The 19,495-nt window shown below is 40.1% G+C and overlaps 1 protein-coding gene across 1 annotated transcript in view; it reads right to left on the minus strand.

Moving 5' to 3' along the window:
• Positions 1-19,451, minus strand: part of PDIA3 (protein disulfide isomerase family A member 3) — a 22,825-nt gene extending 3,374 nt beyond the window's left edge. The window contains exons 1-8 of the mRNA XM_024732582.1: positions 19,128-19,451; positions 13,171-13,249; positions 11,305-11,422; positions 6,602-6,709; positions 5,092-5,221; positions 1,405-1,521; positions 968-1,093; positions 198-380 (exon numbers count right to left, since the gene is read on the minus strand). Coding sequence (XP_024588350.1) covers positions 198-380; positions 968-1,093; positions 1,405-1,521; positions 5,092-5,221; positions 6,602-6,709; positions 11,305-11,422; positions 13,171-13,249; positions 19,128-19,294 — 1,028 coding nt within the window. The 5' untranslated portion in view covers positions 19,295-19,451. The remainder of the gene's footprint in view (positions 1-197; positions 381-967; positions 1,094-1,404; positions 1,522-5,091; positions 5,222-6,601; positions 6,710-11,304; positions 11,423-13,170; positions 13,250-19,127) is intronic.
• Positions 19,452-19,495: the final 44 nt, after the last annotated feature.

The following is a 19,495-nucleotide window of genomic DNA, read 5'->3' on the forward strand; positions in this document are numbered from 1 at the left end:
AAAAAAAAAAAAAAAAAAAAGAATCATGATCCTTAAATTATCTATAATTAATTGAGAAAAGTGACCGTCATATGTCTTGATTACAAGACCTAGCTTCACATTCCAATGTTCTTCTTTTTAAATCCTCAGTAGTGTAAAAGGCTTTAATAGTTTCTTTGCAGAATCAAATCCCAAACCCACGCTAACTTGTAACTCACGAGAACTCCTCCTGCATGACAAACTTCTCTCCTTTTGCAGTTCTGATAGCAACAACAGGAATCTCTCCAGTAGTGCTTTCCAAGCCAAAATCAGAAAGTTCATGGCTAAAGGTTTTGCAGCTAGCTACAGCAAAGTTGAGTTTCTTCCCAGCATCCAGGAATTTCTTTGCCACCATCATCACTCTATAGGAAACAAGAGATATTTATGCCAAGATTATACCAGGGTGGTAAAGCACTTCTAAACCAAGAAGCAAGAGACTAGAAAGCAAAATTTCATAGTCCCTGCAGCCCTATGGAAACAGTCTGAACTTGTGTTCTTGGGCAGTGACATAGGATTATGGTATACTCCAGTGTCTTACTGAACTTCACTGCCAAACTGTTGGTACCCAAGCAAATAGTCCATCCCCACTGAAACTTGTTATATTATATAACTATAAAATATTGCAGGCATAATAACTAACCCAAAAAGAAAATTTATAAGGATAAAATACACTGAGGGTCTCAGTGGGCAACAAGGCACAATGTATTAAAGGACATTTTAGATAACATTTGCATCTTTTATTGTGAGGTCAGGAATCAGCTGTGTCACACGGCAAACGAACACCTATGGAAGATATGCCTAACAGATTTTGGAAATAGTTTATTTATCCTTACAGCTTCAAATCCCATTTTCTTATCTGTTCTCACATCACACTTGGTAATAGGATAGTTAGAAGGAATTGTTTATGCACTGGGTAAACTTATTTACAAAGGGGAAAAATTATTATTACCTGTTTCTCCAGTAGTTGGAACCTTTAGCATTCTTTTCATAGTCCACATCATAGTAGGCCATAAGTAAGTCCTTGCCCTGTATCAAATCTTTATTGTCTTCTGTCATGTGAGGGCAGATACCAAAACTGAAATGATACAATCCATTATCAAATTTGGCTGGTTTATAGCTATGTTATGGAATTATCATAAAGTAACTGACAGCACTTAAAAAGGAAAGAAATTTTCAATATATAGGATAAGTACTGAGTAATGTAACTTATAGGACCACAATAGGAGTTCTAGGACCCAAACATTACTACTTTAATATAAACTCAACTATTATCATTACAATCCCATGAATGAGGCTATTTAATCTAAAACATGGCTCTGCTTAATAAATGAGATAAACAAACTAAAATGAAGCCAAGAAATCCCAAAAGTATAAAGAGGTACTCACATGTTTTCCTGAATAAATTTTTTAATCTTTCCACTGGTCATTTTCTGCTCTGTATATGCCACAGTCCTGTCCTCAAACTTGTTCATCAGATGTGACGGACGAAACAAGGTGATACCCCTTTAGAAAAAAGTCTTAGTAGGTAGACAGCAAAAGAACTGTCTCCCACCTTTTATTTAAAGCTCAGACTATCTACGCTTGCTGCCACTTCTACTATCACCATTTAAGCACATAAGGACTCTTTTCTGGGACCACAGCCTTGGCAACATGACCTTCTCATCAAAGCTAAGGAGCTAACCACCTTAATTTCAAGTGTAATAATTGGGTATGATGATTTAATAAACCCGGGTTGCAAAGTTAGAATACCTTGGTTCTAATACTTGCTCCACCACTAACTTCAAAGGCCTCGGGCCAGGTATCAATTTAATTCTTCTGGGCTTCAGCTTTTACATCAGTACAAAAGGGGGTTAGAGTAGATAATTAATTTCCAAACCTTTAAAAACAAAACCCAACTTACCCCAAAGCCCCAATATGTACAATAAAATAAAGCAGAACTTGCTCTTACTGGAAGGTACCTTGCCCTGCCAGTCTTATTGAAAATTCAACTCTCCCACACAGTAAGAAAATTACTTCATTAGAGAAAATATATTTAAGATTCCTCCCAGCTGTAAAAATTCTATAGGTAGGTATATGATTATAGATAATATTTAGCTTGAGTCCATTAAAAATTTTTTTGTTCTAGATTTCTCTATATGAATAAACACAGTTTACAAAGTTTTCTCTTCCTGGTACTACGTTGCCTCTCTCCCTAAACCAAGCTTTCCTCATTCCACCGGAACACTTGAAGGAAATTCCTTCTTTTTTTTTCTTTTAATAAATTTATTTATTTATTTTTGGCTGTGTTGGGTCTTTGTTGCTGTATGCAGGCTTTCTCTAGTTGTGGCAAGCGGGGGCTACCCTTCGTTGAGATGCGCAGGCTTCTCATTGCGGTGGCTTCTCTTGTTGTGAAGCTCGGGCTCGAGGCATGTGGGCTCAGTAGTTGTGGCTTGCGGGCCCTAGAGCGCGGGCTCAGTAGTTGTGGCACATGGCCTTAGCTGCTCCGCGGCATGTGGGATCTTACGGGACCAGGGCTCGAACCCGTATGCCCTACAGTGGCAGCCGGATTCATAACCGCTGTGCCACCAGGGAAGCGCCCTTCTTTACTTTCTAACCCTTTTTTCAGCTAAAACTGAACCCCAATTTGGTTCTGAGTCACAGGTTTATATCTAGTACAAGCGTTCCCAGAAAATATCACTATTCTATCAATATCTTGCCTCTTGCTTCTTTCATTCCTCCGCCCCACACTATACACACCTGTATACAATTTTATCACTTGTTTTGGGCTAGGTGTCAGCACCTTTAAGTCCTTATATCCCTCTCTCCACTCTTCCAATGTTAACCATTAACTTTATGTCAGTTAAAACACAGGCATTTTCATAGTATACAAGGAAACTACATAGCAAAAAGGGACCTAATATAAACACGCTGGGCAACCAAGAAGGTGACTATGTCTCAGATTTTTTTTAAAAGCATAGTTACCAATTTCAGAGCAGTTATTGTCCAAAATTGAGATCAGTTCTAAATGTGATCTTTAATGATGTTATGGCATTGGGGTACACATGAAAAACTTAAGACACCCTTCATATAAGGTCTACACATGAAGAACTTAAGACACCCTTCATATAAGGTCTTCTAATTAAGACTTCTGATCAGAGGCTGAGAGGCCATTTTTTTTTCCTTTTTTTAAAAAAGATTTATTTATTTATTTACTTGTCTGCCCTGGGTCTTAGTTGCAGCGCGCGGGATCTTCGTTGTGGCATGTGGGATCTAGTTCCCCAACCAGGGATCAAACCCAGGCCCCCTACATTGGGAGGACAGAGTCTTAGCCACTGGACCACCAGCGAAGTCCCGCTGATAGGCCACTTTTTTTTTCTTTTTTGGCAGTACGCGGGCCTCTCACTGTTGTGGCCTCTCCCGCTGAGGAGCACAGGCTCCGGACGCACAGGCTCAGCGGCCATGGCTCACAGGCCCAGCCGCTCCGTGGCATGTGTGATCTTCCTGGACCGGGGCACGAACCCATGTCCCCTGCATCGGCAGGCGGACTCTCAACCACTGCGCCACCAGGGAAGCCCTGATAGGCCACTTTTAATGACAAGTGTGAGAGGCAGACACAGTGAACAAATCTAAGGGTAACAGGCTGATATGTGGTGTGCTTAATGAGCCACAAGTGGCTCCACATCATTTATAGACCTGGTGTCTCTTAATCTAAAAGGCAGTAGAGCCTCATGGTTAAGCCCAACAACGTTGCAGCTAGACCTTCTAGCTGCAAAAGTTCAACCCTGCCATTTACGGCATGTGAAGCTTAACCTCTTTGTGTGCTTTCTCCTCTGTAAATGGAGATAATGACAGCTCTGTCTCAACAATTTAAGAGGATTAAAAGAGTTAACAGTACATGGCACATAGTAAACACTGCATATTTTGTTAAATATAAATAACACTAACCCTTGTCACGCTTTTCTTTTTACTCTATATGCTCACCTTGAGTGATCTCATCTAGTCCTATGGTTTCAATAACCACTTACATGTGGTTGACCTATAAATCTTTTAATTCAGTTGAGAACTTTTCCTGAATTTTAGTCTCATTTATCCAATTGTCCAATGGGTCTTCACCACCGGATGTCTCAAAACTACTCAAATTCACTGTGCCAAAATAGAACTCATCATCATTCCCCCCAAATTTGTTTCTCTTCGTCTTCTTCATAGCTTGATGATGATTGGCCCAGTTATCCAAGTCTTTAGAAACCTAGACTTACTGTAGATCTGCCCTTTTTCACACTTGGCTAGGGGCCAAATCCTATTGTCTACATTTTTTATACACACTCCTTCTTCTTCATTGCCCCTACTACTGCCTTAATTTAGATTCTCAGATGTCACCCTTAGTTTAGACTCTCTTGACTGCCTTGCCATCCCTCCCCTTTCAAACCACCACTATATGGGTGCCAGTGTCTTTTCCGCTGAAAACACAAAATTAATCACATTACTGTCTAGCTCAAAGTCTTTCAATGGCTCTCAAATATCTAAAAGATAAAATCTAAATTTTTCTGTATGGCACTTAAGGTTTTCTATAATTTGGTCTCTGCTTACCTCTCCAAGCTTACCTTTCACTATGACCTCATCCACGAACAATACTCCAGCAGTATTACAGGTCCCAACACGCTTAGGTTGTTTCACATCTCGGGGCCCTCTCTCCTGCTGCTCTATCTGGAATAATCTTTATCCCCCACCATAACCTGCCTGGAAAAACTTATCTTTCAAGATATACCTCAAAAGTCACCTCCTCTACGACATTTTTTGATACGACTCCCCACCCCACCCCCAAAAAATCATTCCCTCCTCTGTACTTCTGGTACACTCTGCCTAATTTCTACCATAATACATATAATGCTCACTTACACTTGTATTTTTAAATATATTCACTGTCTCCCATTACTAGATGCCCCTCAAAGGCAGCAACAGTTTCCAGAACTTAGCTTACTGCCTAGTATGTGCACAATAAAGCTTTTGGAAAAACTAGGCTTAAAAACCACCAGTTCACACAATAGCACTTGGTCAAGGTGCACATTTACAAGGGCATTTAACTCAGTTACTTACTCTCCATCATCATCATACTTGTTCACCAGAGACTCAACACTGGTGTGTGCAAATCGGTAGTTATCCCTCAAGTTGCTGGCTGCTTTTAGAAACTCAGAGTGAGCGTCACTAAATAAATCCTTGAAAAAACCTATATAGAAAATGTCAAACACAAGGAAGAAACAGTAAGTGCTGAGACATATTCAAAACTTTAAAATTCTTCTATTTTTTCAGTCTTTATCTTATTATGGATAAGCAAAGCAAGATAGATAGGAGGATTGGGTCTGCTTTGCCATGAGTACTGAGGATATTTGATGAAATATTTAGGATAAGAATTCTTTCTCTACCCTTAAAAAAATACTTTTTTGAGGAAGCCAAGGGAGAGAATTTGTTAGGGTTCAAGTCTTAATTCTAGTTTTTCACAGTTGAAAAATTTGAGCAAATTGCCTAACTCCTTAGAGTCTTAGGGACTATTTCAGGTGTCAGAGGATTAAATAAGGTAGTATGCCAAAATAAAGTGTAAATTAATTCACCATATTTTTTTCTATGTCTTATTTGTCTTTAGAACTTCAAATCTAGTAAAGTGCCCGAAACCTCAGTGTTTATTAAATGTCTACTTATGGTTAACTCCTTGTAAAATATACAGAATCAATATCCAGATAAGAAGTGACTTTTAGTCAGACTTAAATGATAAACCATCCTCTACTGCCAGAAACTCAGTTTTATTACAGTAATTAGGAGATTAAGAGAACACACGCTTGTATGTTTAAATTTATTATTATTTTTTTTTTGCGGTACACGGGCCTCTCACTGCACAGGCTCCGGACGTGCAGGCTCAGCAGCCATGGCTCACGGGCCCAGCCGTTCCGCGGCATGTGGGATCCTCTCGGACCGGGGCACGAACCTGTGTCCCCTGCATTGGCAGGCGGACTCTCAACCACTGTGCCACCAGGGAAGCCTTAAATTTATTTTTTAGTCAAATGTATTATGCATTACATTTAAAACAAAACAAAACAAAAAACACTCAAGATGTAGAATGTGTTTAATTGGCTCAAGTTATTTTAAAAATAATGAGATATTGCAACACCCAAGAAAGCAAAGATTGCTGTAAAAACATACAAAAATCCTAGCAATTTGATCTTAAATTGTAAATTCCCCTACAACTGTGAAAATAGCAGACACAGAGGTTTATCATTTACTTATATCCTCCCACCTTAAAACCCCATTTTCAGTTTTAAGTACTCTATTATTTGAGTTAAATCTCAGGAGTTTAAGAAGTGATAGGAAAAACTGAAGCTATTCCTATTTCCTTTAATTGACATTAAATCTTTACACCTGAAAGAATACCAGGCCACTCAAATAAAACACCAATTTTTTCTACATTATAGTAATGCTGACCTAATTTTGTGAGTTGTCTTTTCAGCTGCCCCCAAGGTTTCCCAAACAGTTTTAACTTTATTGTTTACTCAGACATAGAGGGCTTTTGAAACCATGTTGATGATTTTGTGGCATAATCAAATTTGCTACTCACCCACCACAGAAGCATCTTTATCACTAATGAACTTTTCAAATTCTTCCTCAGTCCTGAGACCAACTGAAGCTGGTCCAGCCTGCTTCTTCAGGTGGCTGACAATTCCATCTTAAAAGACAAGATGAAAGATTATAGCAACACAAATTTATAATTTTTGAAAAGGTAATCATTCACATGATTTAAAGTTTAAAAAGTTCAAAAGCATATACAATGAAGTTTTCTTCCTATCCTTTTCCTTGTGACCCAGTTTCTTCCCTATAGGATAACATTTCAGTTTTTTGTATATCTTTCCAGACATATTATTCAGAAACAAGCAATTACATATTTATTCTTTTCTTTTCTCCTCAAATGGCAGCACACACATATGCTGTTCTGTATTTTGTTTTTGTCATTTAACATAGCTTAGAGATAATTTATGTCAATATACGTAATGAACTACCTCAATCTTCTTTATAGCCACATGGTGTTTCATTGTATGGATGTACCACAATTTATTTAACCAGCCACAACTGATGAACATTTGTTTCCAATTTCTTGCTACTGTAAATGATTCTGCAATAAACAACCTTGTACTAGCATCATTTTACACATGACCGAGTGTACCTGTAGGGTAATTTCCTAAAAGTGGATTCACTGGGTCAAAGAGTACATGCATTTATAACTGTTTAACTGCCCCCCCAAAGAGACTGTACTTATTCATATCCCTGCCAGTGATGTATTAAAGTGTTTATAACAATACAGATAATACCTTTGTGCATGTTGTTCTCTGCCTAGAACAATCTTTCCCCAGATATCCACCTGGCTTCCTTCCTCACCTCCTCCTTTAGGTCTTAACTCAAAATGTCATCTTCTCGGGACCTCCCTGGTGGCCCAGTGGTTAAGAATCAGCCTGCCAATGCAGGGGACACAGGTTTGAGTCCTTGTCCGGGAAGATCCCACATGCCACGGAGCAACTACGCTTGTGAGCCACAACTACTGACCCTGTGCTCTGGAGCCCGCAAGCCACAACTACTGAGCCCACGTGCCAGTTACTGAAGCCCGTGCGCCTAGAGCCCATGTACCGCAACAAGAGAAGCCACCGCAATGAAAAGCCTGCACACCGCAACGAAGAGTAGCCCCCTCTCGTTGCAACTAGAGAAAGCCCGCACGCAGCAACAAAGACCAAATGCAGCCAAAAATAATAAATAAAAACAAACAAAAAAGTCACCTTCTCAAGGAAGCCTTCCCTAACCATTCCTTGTAAACTAAAACCTATTCAACCCCCAACACTCCCTTATCGCCTGCTTTATCCTTCTTACAGCACATTTCACCCATCTAATACTCTATCCTTATTTATTTTTGTCTGTTTTGCTGATATACACCTAACTCTAAGAATAATACCTAACACATAACAAGTTCAAGAAATATCCATTTTGCAAATGAATTAAACAAACAAATCCTTTATTCTTAAGTGGCACAGTCACATGTAGTCTTGCATTTTAAAAATAGAAAATGCAGTGCCTTGGCTATCTTGTTTCAGGGTTTAACTATATACAGGTCAAACTATGCCACGACCCAGATCCACCCAAATCACATTTTCCTATTTAGGTGAAATGTGCTAGGTAAGTAAAACTGTTTAAAAATAATAATCACATACAAAAACACAAAAAATCTTTTACCCTTTAAGTCTATTTGACAGACTATTATTCTATTTTCTTCTGGGCTCCGTGCTACTCCTCAGTAATACTCCACCTCTCCCACCCCTTTCTCTTCTGAGAACTCTAAGGATTTGCTGACCGACTGAGACAGAGTACTGTTTAACTGTTTCAACATGATTGAATCTATTTTGCTTCTTTTAGAGGTTTTTCTTTCCTTCTCTCTCCATTCATGATTTTATTTTCCTCTTAAATGTTTTCCTCAACTCCTCACAGAGGAGGGGTTGTGTCAATAGGTAAATTGATATTGCATATGAATTTTTTGGCCTGCAAGGGGACTGTAATTACTATATCACAATATAAATTATTATAAAGAACTTTACCTCAGGGATATGATGAAAAGTGTTACGTTTCTCCCTGAGTATTTAAAATTCTCTGGGAAGTATAAAGGGAGGGCTGAGTAACCAGTTGAAGCAGGAAGGCAAACAGCATAGTTCTTAGAATACATGAATAAAATAATCCATCTTAAGTAGCCAAACATCTGATCACCTAGTCAGATGCTGAGAAATACTTGAGTTTAAGAAATCTATGTACAGCCCAAGTGAGATTATCTGCCTAGCAGCAGTCTGGTTGGGTTCACATACAATATAGTTTAGACCTAAGTCCAGAGAAAAACATATCAATAATTCTAACTGCTAACTCTACCCTGAGCTAATAAAATCTGAATCGTAACATGTGTTCATTAATGCTTTTAAGATCAGGAAAAAAAAAAAATTAAGATTTTACCTTTTGTTCTTAGACATATCAAATTTTGAGTGTTGGCTAAATGACCTCACTTGGGCCAAAATATTTATTCATGCATTGAAGAGTTATTATCTACTACATGTGGAGGACCTAGGTACTGGGGATAGAGTAATAAATAAACCAAACAAGGTCTCTGATCTCTTGGAGCTTACAATATAAGTAAATCTCCAAATAAATCCACAAATAAATAATACAATAAATCTTCAAATAAGTAAACAATTTAAAATATCAGATAGTAACCAGTACTATGCAGAGAATTAAGAGGATGGTAAGAGTATGACTGGGTGGCTACCTTAGGTTTGGTGGCCTGGGTAAGCATCTGGAAGAATTTTTTTTTTTTGGGGGGAGGGGGGCGCCGTGCTGCGCAGCTTGTGTGATCTTAGTTGCATGACCAGGGATCGAACCTGGGCCACTGCAGTGAAGCGCCAAGTCCTAACCACTGGACCACCAGGGAATTCCCTGGGAGGTGAAATTTAAGCCGGGATCTGAATGAAAAAAAGGAGCAAGCCATGCAAACATGGGGGAAGATCATTTCAGGCTGTGGACACAGCTAGGGCAAAGATTCTAAAGTGAAATAGTCTTAAGTCTTAATAGTCTTAAGAGTTAGACAGGAGCCATCTTATGTACAGCTTTGTATACGAGTATCAATCATACATGCTGAAAAATTTCCACATCACCTAAAATGCCCAAACTGAACAAACCCCTTTCCTCTCACCTTTTCATAATAAAAAGGTAAAATATGCCTAATTATTTGATAGACTCAAGATAAAACTATCCAAAACATACTTTCTTATTAATTATGGGCCCTATGTAGAGGGCCAGCCCACTTACTTCCCAAACTTCACCTGTCATCCTTGCTAATTATATTCCAGCCACAAGGTCTTTCTGTCCCTTGAACATATCAAGCTCAGTTATGCCTTAGGGTCTTTTTGTACCTATTTTCCCTCTGCCTGGAAAGCTCTGGTCCACATCTTCTCATGGTTAGCTCCTTCCTATCATTCAGGTCTCAGCTCAAAGGTTACTTCCCTGATCACTCATAATGTGGTACTCCCAACCCCAATCACTATCACATCAGTTTTATTTTTCTCCTCTAATGCTCTTATCACTAACTGAATTTATCTTATCCACATATATTATTGACATTAAAATTTTTTTAATTGTGGTAAAATATACATAAAATTTACCATCTTAACCATTTTAAAGTATACAATTCTGTGGCATTAAGTACATTCACATTGTTGTACAACCAATCTCCAGTACTGTTTTCATTTTGCAAAACTGAAACTCTATTCATTAAGCAACTCCCCACAGCCCTTGGGAACCACATTCTACTTCTATCTCTGTGAAACTGACTAGGAATCTCATATAAGTGGAATGACACAGTATTTGTCTTTTTGTACTGGCTTATCTCACTTAGCATGTCTTCAAGGTTCACCCATGTTGTAGCACATCAGAACTTCCTCTTTAAGGCTGAATATTCCACCGTATTATATACAATTTACATATAATTAATTATTATTAATATACTACATTTTGTATATTCACCCACTGATGGGACACTTGGGCTGCTTCCACCTTTTTGCTATTGTCAATAATGCAGCTATAAACATGGGTATACAAATATCTCTTCCAGACTCTGCTTTTAATTCTTTTAGGTATATACCCAGAAGTGGAATAGTGGATCATACAGTAATTCTATTTTTGTTTTTTTAGGATACACCATTCTGTTTTCCATAGCAGCTGCATGCACCACTTTATGTAAGTCCACAACAACAGTGCAGAAGGGTTCCAATTTCTCCACATCCTTGCCAACACTTGTTCTTTTTTCTTTTTTTTTTCTTTATAGTAGTCATCCTAATGGATGTGAGGTGGTTATCTATATATTTTTTTAAACTTGTGTGTTGCCTTCTTCTCTTCATCTCCCAGAATGTAAGTATCACAAGAGTAGGAACCTTGTCTGTTTTATTTATCAATAAATTCTGGGCACCTAGTATATCTGGACTATCTGGCACAGAGTAAGTACTGAATAAGTATTTGTCAAATAAAAAAATGCTAGTAAACCTTATAAATCAAGTTCAAGTATTTTCTACATTACTTACATAATCTGTTCAGTTACAGAAGTCTTTTGTTAGCTTCCAAACTGACCTCTTAGGTGAGGAATTTTTAAGACTTAAAGTATCTTGTATAGAAAATGTCATGTTCCCACTACAAAGAACAGGGTACTTAAACAGATCCAGTTTCCAGAATGTAATCCAGGATCCTTACCAGCAGTCCTTGGCCCATCATAAGCACCTGCTTCTTCACCATCTCTAAATATCTTCAGGGTTGGATATCCACTCACTCCATACTTATTACAGGTGTTTGTATTGGCAGTACAATCAACCTAAAGATTAAAATACATGAACCACTTGTTATCCAAAAGCCTGCTGCAGGCTCTTCCTATATTCCCAAAATATTAAGAGTGGTCAAATCAAAATATCAAGCAAATTTTGACACATCCTACAGAATATTAGATTTTAAAGGCAGACTGGTGCTTGGCTAGTTACCTCAGAACCACCTAAGGAACTCTAAAATTTAGATTCCTGGGCCTCATACAAAATGCACAAATGACTATTTAAATTCTGCCCTTAGAGTCTCTATTGTCTAAAGCAGTGTTCTCCACCTTTTTCCTGCCCCTCAGAATATGCAAAGGATAAATCACTTAAATTAGAAATAGTGGCTTACTTTGATAATGATTATAATCAGTGGGATGTATCGATATATATCCCTTAGGTGGGTTGGGGTATATTTGATTTGGCAAGTCACCTACGGTTATTAGCAAAGGTACTGATACTTAAACATGCTCCCTGAGCTAGTCTTGAATCTGGGCTAAACTATAACATGATAGATCTAGTGAGACCTATCAGGAAGAAGAAAAACAACTTCCATCTATTTAGCCACTTATTCGAAACTAGGTAATGCCATCAGCACTTTGCATGTATTATCTCATCAATCTTCATATGATTCTGAGGTATGATCCCAATACTTTAACATAAATTAAAGTTCAGAAAAGTAATGCATCTATAGTAACAAAGACTATAGCTACATGAAGCAGGAACAAAATCATGACTGAACTCTTTTTTTCTATGGCAAGCTGCCACAGAACATCAGGATTAAAAATAGTTTTCAAAAACAGTCCTGGGCTTCCCTGGTGGTGCAGTGGTTGAGAGTCCGCCTGCTGATGCAGGGAACACGGGTTTGTGCCCCAGTTCAGGAAGATCCCACATGCCACGGATCGGCTGGGCCCGTGAGCCATGGCTGCTGAGCCTGCGCGTCCGGAGTCTGTGCTCCGCAACGGGAGAGGCCACAACAGTGAGAGTACCGTATACCGCAAAAAAAAAAAAACCCAAAAAAACCCAAAACAGTCCTATATATGTATGAACTATTTATCTGAGGCTGGCCGAGATGTGAACTTTTAGACCGGAGCAACTAGGGGTTTACTACATAAAATTCGGGAAGCATTAGTTTGACTGTAAAAGCAAATACTAAGTTTACAGTTGACCAGTTAGTTAATACTTAACATCCTCTGGTCATCTTCCTATTCCCACCATTTTGAATAGCATATAGTAACTTAGGGAACTCATTTACTCATTGATAATTTTCCTCTAAACTTGACTATTGTAATTTTACTTTCCATGTTTGCCCCTTAATTTTTTTTTTTTTTTTCACTGTACGCGGGCCTCTCACCGCCGTGGCCTCTCCGATTGCGGAGTAGAGGCTCCGGACGTGCAGGCTCAGCGGCCATGGCTCACAGGCCCAGCCGCTCCGCGGCATGTGGGATCCTCCCGGACCGGGGCACGAACCCCTGTCCCCTGCATCGGCAGGTGGACTCTCAACCACTGTGCCACCAGGGAAGCCCCCCCTTAATTTTTATTTACCATATATTTTACTTCTTTCTTATGCCAGCATTTCCCTTAGTTTCACTACTTGTAATCTTTTGAAACCATAATTAAGTCAGTTGTGTATTTGCCCAGAAACTAGTGTTCCCTCTTCTTCTTAGCACTGTAAGAATAAAGAAAATCAATGTTAATTTTTACCTACTACTATTTAAAATACCTCATTTCCTTTAATGAAGAATCCACCTATACTCACCTTTGCTAATGGGACTATTCCTTTTAATCTGGTAGCTGCAGCTTCATATTCTGGGGCAAGCTTTTTGCAGTGTCCGCACCTATACAGATATGTTGAAGAAAAAAGGCAAATATATCCTGTAAGTTTGTTAATTTTGTTTCTCTGGGAAGAATCTCAAATTATAATACCACTTTTGACTAGTAGCTGCTTCCAAAAGCAAAAACATCACCTGAACAACAACCAGTACTGATAAGGTAAATCAGAGCTCTCAGAGGTAAAGCTACCTTCTCTAGCCTGAGGTCGACTCTATAGGACTGGCTCAGTCCAGAGCAGCATCTATGTTCTCAAAAGTGCAATGGGGTGGCGATGGCGGGGGTAAATTAGGAGTCTGGGATTAACATATACACATTACTACATATAAAATAAACAAGGACCTAGCACAGGGAACTATATTCACTATCCTGTAATAACCTATACTGGAAAAGAATCTGAAAAAGGATAGATATATATATGTATAACTGAATCACTTTGCTGTACACCTGAAACTAACACAGCATTGTATATTAACTATACTTCAATTAAAAAAAGAGATTAAAAAAGTACAATTGAGCCCTGAAAACTCTAGTCAGAAGTATAAGCCACATTAAAGAGGGAAAGGGCTCAAGCCCTTTTGACCAATTAATGAGGATAAAATAAAGGGCAAGACAGTAATAATCCCATTCCTGGTAGCATTTCCAAAAGGAAGGTACGTATTTATCCTTAGAAAACCAGCACTCTGGTTCTTAAAAATATAGTGGTTGAAACCTTATAAGGTCCCAAGTATGATATTAACTCTTTAAGAGTCACGATCAAGTACTTTTTCTCCATTCCTTGAATATGACTCTGACCAGAAACCCAGTTTGAGGGGGGTCAGTCGAATAAGGCCCAAAAGGTGCTCATTTGATATACTTTAGCAGCTCGATGGAGGCTTTTTTCCTTCTCAGCTGAGTTTCAACATAGCATGAGAATGACATATTTAAGACAGCAAGCTTGATTTTTACAGCTACACAGTTCACCTGACTATAACTACTGATGAAGATAAAGCATTATGTCAGTTAGAATATTTTCCCAGAGGGCCATCATAAACACCTGTTCCTCTGCCCAGAAAGCCCTAACAGTCCCACAGGCACACTGTACATGCAATGTGGGTAGGGGCTTATCAGTACGCAACTAGCACCAGCTATGTATCCTCTTTTCAAAAGCCAACGACTTGCAGAGGGATCACTGGGAGAACGTGATTAGTTCTGTGACCTCCTCACAGACAGCAAATATAGAATTAGAAAACAGAAGGAAGGAAACAGAAGAAATTTGAGCTGACATTTCATAGCCGAAGTCTCAAAATTTATTTTATTAAGTAATGGATGGATAAGTAACTTGGAAACATTCTGCCCCCAAAACTTGTTTAAAACAAAGAATTCTAAGAATTTATATTCTTCTAGGTCTTTAGAAGTCCTATTCAAAAATAATCATTAGAAAGCTTAACTGAAAGAGTGATATAAAAAAAGACTATAATATTAGATGTTGCTTAGAGTCACATACATATTTACTAAAAGTATAAAAGAACCAAAGGATAAAAACCAAATTCAGGATGGCCAGTGTGTAAGATGGAGAAGGGATACACAAGGGACTTCAACTTCAAGGGCTTTATTTTTTAGACTGGGTGGTGAATAAATGGTATTCCTTATACTGTGTTTCACAGATGCACCTTTTACCATATCTGAAATTGGGATGTGTCTTCAATCGTGTCACAGTTTCATTGGTAGCATTTCTCTTCGTGAGACATAAAATATATTCACATTATATCCTCTGTATTCCATAGTAAATTAAAAATTCATGCACGTGGGTTGTAACAAAACTACACAAATTCCAACTGATTTAATAAAATAACCAATTTATCTGATAAACCTAAGCTTTTGGGAATATAAGGGTGCAAAGGTTAAAAATGAATGTGTGTTAAAGAGAAAAAGAATTGGATCTGGGCCTTAAAGGTTTAAGGCTTCAGACAGGATGGGGTAGGGTATTTTAGAAAAGGGGAAGAGTAGGGCAAAGTTAAAATTACTAGTGAGAATGATGCATTCAAGAGAACTATGGGGACTTCCCTGGTGGTCCAGTGGTTAAGAATCTGCCTTCCGGGCTTCCCTGGTGGCGCAGTGGTTGGGAGAGGCCCGCATACCCCAAAAAAAAAAAAAAAGAATCCGCCTTCCAATGCAGGGGACGTGGGTTTGATCCCTGGTTGGGGAACTAATCCCACATGTCACAGGGCAACTAAGCCCGTGTGCTGCAACTACTGAGCCCGTGCGCTCTGGAGCCCATGCGCTGCAACGAAGAGCCAGAGCAGCCAAAAAAAGAAAAAATAAATAAAAGTAATTAGGAATAAATTTATCAAGAGAGGCATAAGAACTGTACACTGAGAATTACAAAATAATGGTTAAAAAAAACAGAACTATGAAGGGCTTTTTTTTTTTTTTTTTTTGCGGGACGCGGCCAGACTCTCAACCACTGCGCCACCAGGGAAGCCCTGAAGGGCTTTTTTTTTTGGTTAAGAGATAATAAATGTGTTATATGTATTAAGAGATTTCTGTTGAATACGTATGTAGTAATTGTTAAGAAGACAGACAACAGATTTAAGAAGTTTCACGTCAACTACCTTTAAACACCTGAAAAGAAAAAAAAAATAGTACAAAATAATTAGGCCAGACCAGTGGGTCTCAAAACAGATGCATATAAAAAATATCCATTAAGCATTAAAAAAAAAAAAAAAAAAAAGACTTCCCTGGTGGCACAGTGGTTGAGAATCCGCCTGCCAATGCAGGGGACACGGGTTCCCCTGGTCCAGGAGGATCCCACATGCCACGGAGCAACTAAGCCCATGTGCCACAACTACTGAGCCTGCGCTCTAGAGCCCACGAGCCACAACTACTGAAGCCCACGTGCCTAGAGCCCATGCTCCACAACAAGATAGGCCACCGCAATAAGAAGCCCGTGCATCGCAGCGAAGAGGAGCCCCCGGTTGCACCAACTAGAGAAAGCTCACGTACAGCAACGAAGACCCAACGCAGCCAAAAATAAATAAAATTAAATAAATTAAAAAACAAAACAAAACAAAACAAAAAAACCTGTGTGCCTAGGCTCCACCCTGGGACTTACTGAATGATTCCTCTAGGAATCCAGGAGATAACCAGAGGTGTAGGGGGAGTGTGTATAAGTGGCAAGGCTGGGACTGAAAACCATTGCCTTAAGCATTGTTAATATCCACAACATCATCAAATGTCCAAAGGGAGGACCTGTCTAACAAGTTCCAATAAGGCTGGAGGAGATTGTCCTCTTTAAATTCACCAGGAATGGAAATTAGGTGGATTTTGAAGGTGATCATCAAGTTTTACCACTACTTCTTTCACCTACTACTAGATAATACTAAAACACAAATAATCCCATTCACCTTCAGGGATGGCACCCAGCAGTTAATAATGACTCCCAACATATACTCACCCAACAATCATTACTTCATCCCTGTCATGTGCCTCATGCTACTTTAGCCTCTGATAGAAGAAAAACTGATATAGTCCTTTCCCTGTAGGAACATCAGTCTGGCAGGGGTGATAATATTATTAGGTCCCAATGGAGAGGAGGGAACAACCAGTTAGTTGTTCAGGGAAGGAAGAAATCACTTTTGAGCTAAATCTTGTTGAAAAGATCAACTGGGGGTGGGGAGGGGAGGGAATTCCAAGTAAAGGAATCAATATGTATAAGAAGAAATATTAAATATTCCATTTTATACTATCCACGTAGTCTTTTTCTATACTCTAGAAACACTGTGTATCAAATATCATCGATTAATACTACTGTCCTAGAGGGCAGGGCACAAATCTACAACACAGGTAGATGTTGAAGACTTAAGACTGACTAATAAATATTCAGAAATTATCACAAACATTTAAATAGTTCTATTTACTTCCAGAGAAATTCAGATACTCCCATTCTTACAAACTATATAGATGATTGACTCCATAATGGAAATATTAGTCTACAGAGTCAGCTGTAAAGAAATCTTTCACTTTCACTTGTAAAATGAAAGTGGAAAAAATACCCTAAAACAAATGAGAAAAACAACTTGTTCAAAATGGGTCCATTTTACTCTTAATAAGGATTCTTTAACTGTTCCTATCTAACTTATAACAGGAGTACAAGGCAGTTAGAGAGCATTTCCAGCTGAGATATTAATAAATAAAAGAGTTGAATGTGGAGAAATAAGGACATCATCAACAGACTTCCTTGATTCCAAATTACTCATTCAGAAAACTGATCCTTCTTGTAGGCATTGTGGAGGATGACTTACCTTCCAGACCAATTACATGGAGACACCACAGCAGTGATCCACCCAACTTTAGGGATACTTTAGTGCATGATGGGATATGTAGTTTTTAGGGAAGCACATGCAACAATTTAAAGTAGCATAGATCACTTTCAATAGGGGAAAAAAAATCTGCTTTAAGCTAATAGTCTAATAGCCCACAATTCTCCAGCAATTCACTTCATGTGGACCCCTGTAGTCACAGAGGCACCTCCCAGTTTTGATACAACTCCATACAGCCATTCTAATTACAGTAACACCCCCTCAAAGCTAACAGCATGGTTACATGATTGGGAAGGGTTGTTTCTAAGAGAACAGTGATTTCTAGTGACGTGTAAAGACCACCTATGATGTGTAATCAGTACTGCCAGTTAGTCGCGGTAATGCCCTGGATGCAAAACCTGTCAGAAGCTGAAAACAAAATGTGCTGCCTCTAAGCACACCCTTCTGGCTCAGGTGGTCTTCATTATAGGACTTCTAGTGTAACCCTCAAGTCAGCTGAGCCCCTGCAGAGTGAAGACCAGAGTTAGAAGCAAGTGAAAGTTATCCACTAACTTTCTTTTACTGAGACTTTTGAATACAAATAGTTTTTAATTAAGGGTCACTGTGGCAGGAGAAAACTTAAGTACTGTAATTAGCGTGGTTATACTGAGCTGTCCCCAGCGTTAAGGTAATCATTGTTTGCTATGGTAAAGATGTGGGAGTTAAAAAAAAAAAATAACAACGCTCAGGTTTACTGGGTCAGAAATCCTATTTGGTCTTTCCCCACTCCCACCCCACCCCCAGCTTTTTATTTCCAGTTAGTTCTATCCTAAGTAATTTACATCCTAGTTCAGTTAAAGCACTCTCAAGTGGAGTATTTCTCCAACACTGATTACTTTCTCACTGGGGTCTTCTTTGGCATTTTTCAGAAATCCTAATTAAAACTGACCATTTAGACAGATCCTGACGGAATTACTCGGTTCACCTACTCTTTTTAACGGAATTCTGATGGGGCTGAGAAATGATCAGTTTAATGGAGAAAGTGTGCACATGGCGATGGACAAATAACTGCCTTCCTTAAGAGAACACTTATGACCATTCTGCAGCCACTCTGACCTTGGCTAGAAACCAACGGCTGCGTGGGGCAAGAAGAAAGGAAGTATCCTGGGGGCCCACGGCCTCTGCACTTGGTGAAACGTTGGCTTCCAACAATATAAGGCCTTGAGATGCCTCGTCTATAGAATGGAAAACAGTAAAACGGACTCACCCAGAAACTCTAAAGATACCAATCGAGGGAGGATGGGGTGCAGGGGGTGAAACCCTCTGCAGATAGGAAGTGCCGCAGGAGCACCGAGGTAAGGATGTGGCCCTGCGCGAGAGGGGCCTTCGCGTTCTCCTTCTCGGATCTCGCTCCCAGGCCATCAGTACCGACGTCTCCGCTCTCCGCGAGGCAGCTCGGCTCCCCGGTGGGTGGAAAACCTGCCGGCCTCAGCCGGGCTCGGGGGAACGATGGAGGGCGCCGGCGCTGCGTAGGCCCTACCGTCCCCGCGCCTTCGCCCCCTGCCCACCCGGCCCTCCCTCTCCCGCCCCGGCTAAATGGCCTCACCAGGGGGCGAAGAACTCGACGAGCATGAGGCCTGCAGAGCCCGTGTCGGAGATGCGACTCTCGAAGTTGTCGTCCGTGAGTTCCAGCACGTCAGAGGCAGCGGCGAGGCGGGTCGCGGCGAGGAGCAGCGCCAGGCCCGGGAACAGCGCTAGGCGGCGGAGGCGCATGGCGACTAGGTGAAGCTGCGGCGGCGGCCAGGAGGGTCAGGGTTCGGCGGGGACTGCGGAGGCCGGGCAGAGAACCACAAGCCTTCAGGCTGCGCTCACGCGTCTGGCCCAGTCGGCCCCGCAGCCGGAGGTCCCAACCCCCCAGCCCGGCTCGGGCCGCAGTGTGGCAGCCGCCGATTGGCTGCGCGGCGCCTGCGTCGG

The sequence above is a fragment of the Neophocaena asiaeorientalis genome, unplaced genomic scaffold (assembly GCF_003031525.2).
Source record: "Neophocaena asiaeorientalis asiaeorientalis breed wild unplaced genomic scaffold, Neophocaena_asiaeorientalis_V1.1 scaffold119, whole genome shotgun sequence".
NCBI lineage: Eukaryota > Metazoa > Chordata > Mammalia > Artiodactyla > Phocoenidae > Neophocaena > Neophocaena asiaeorientalis.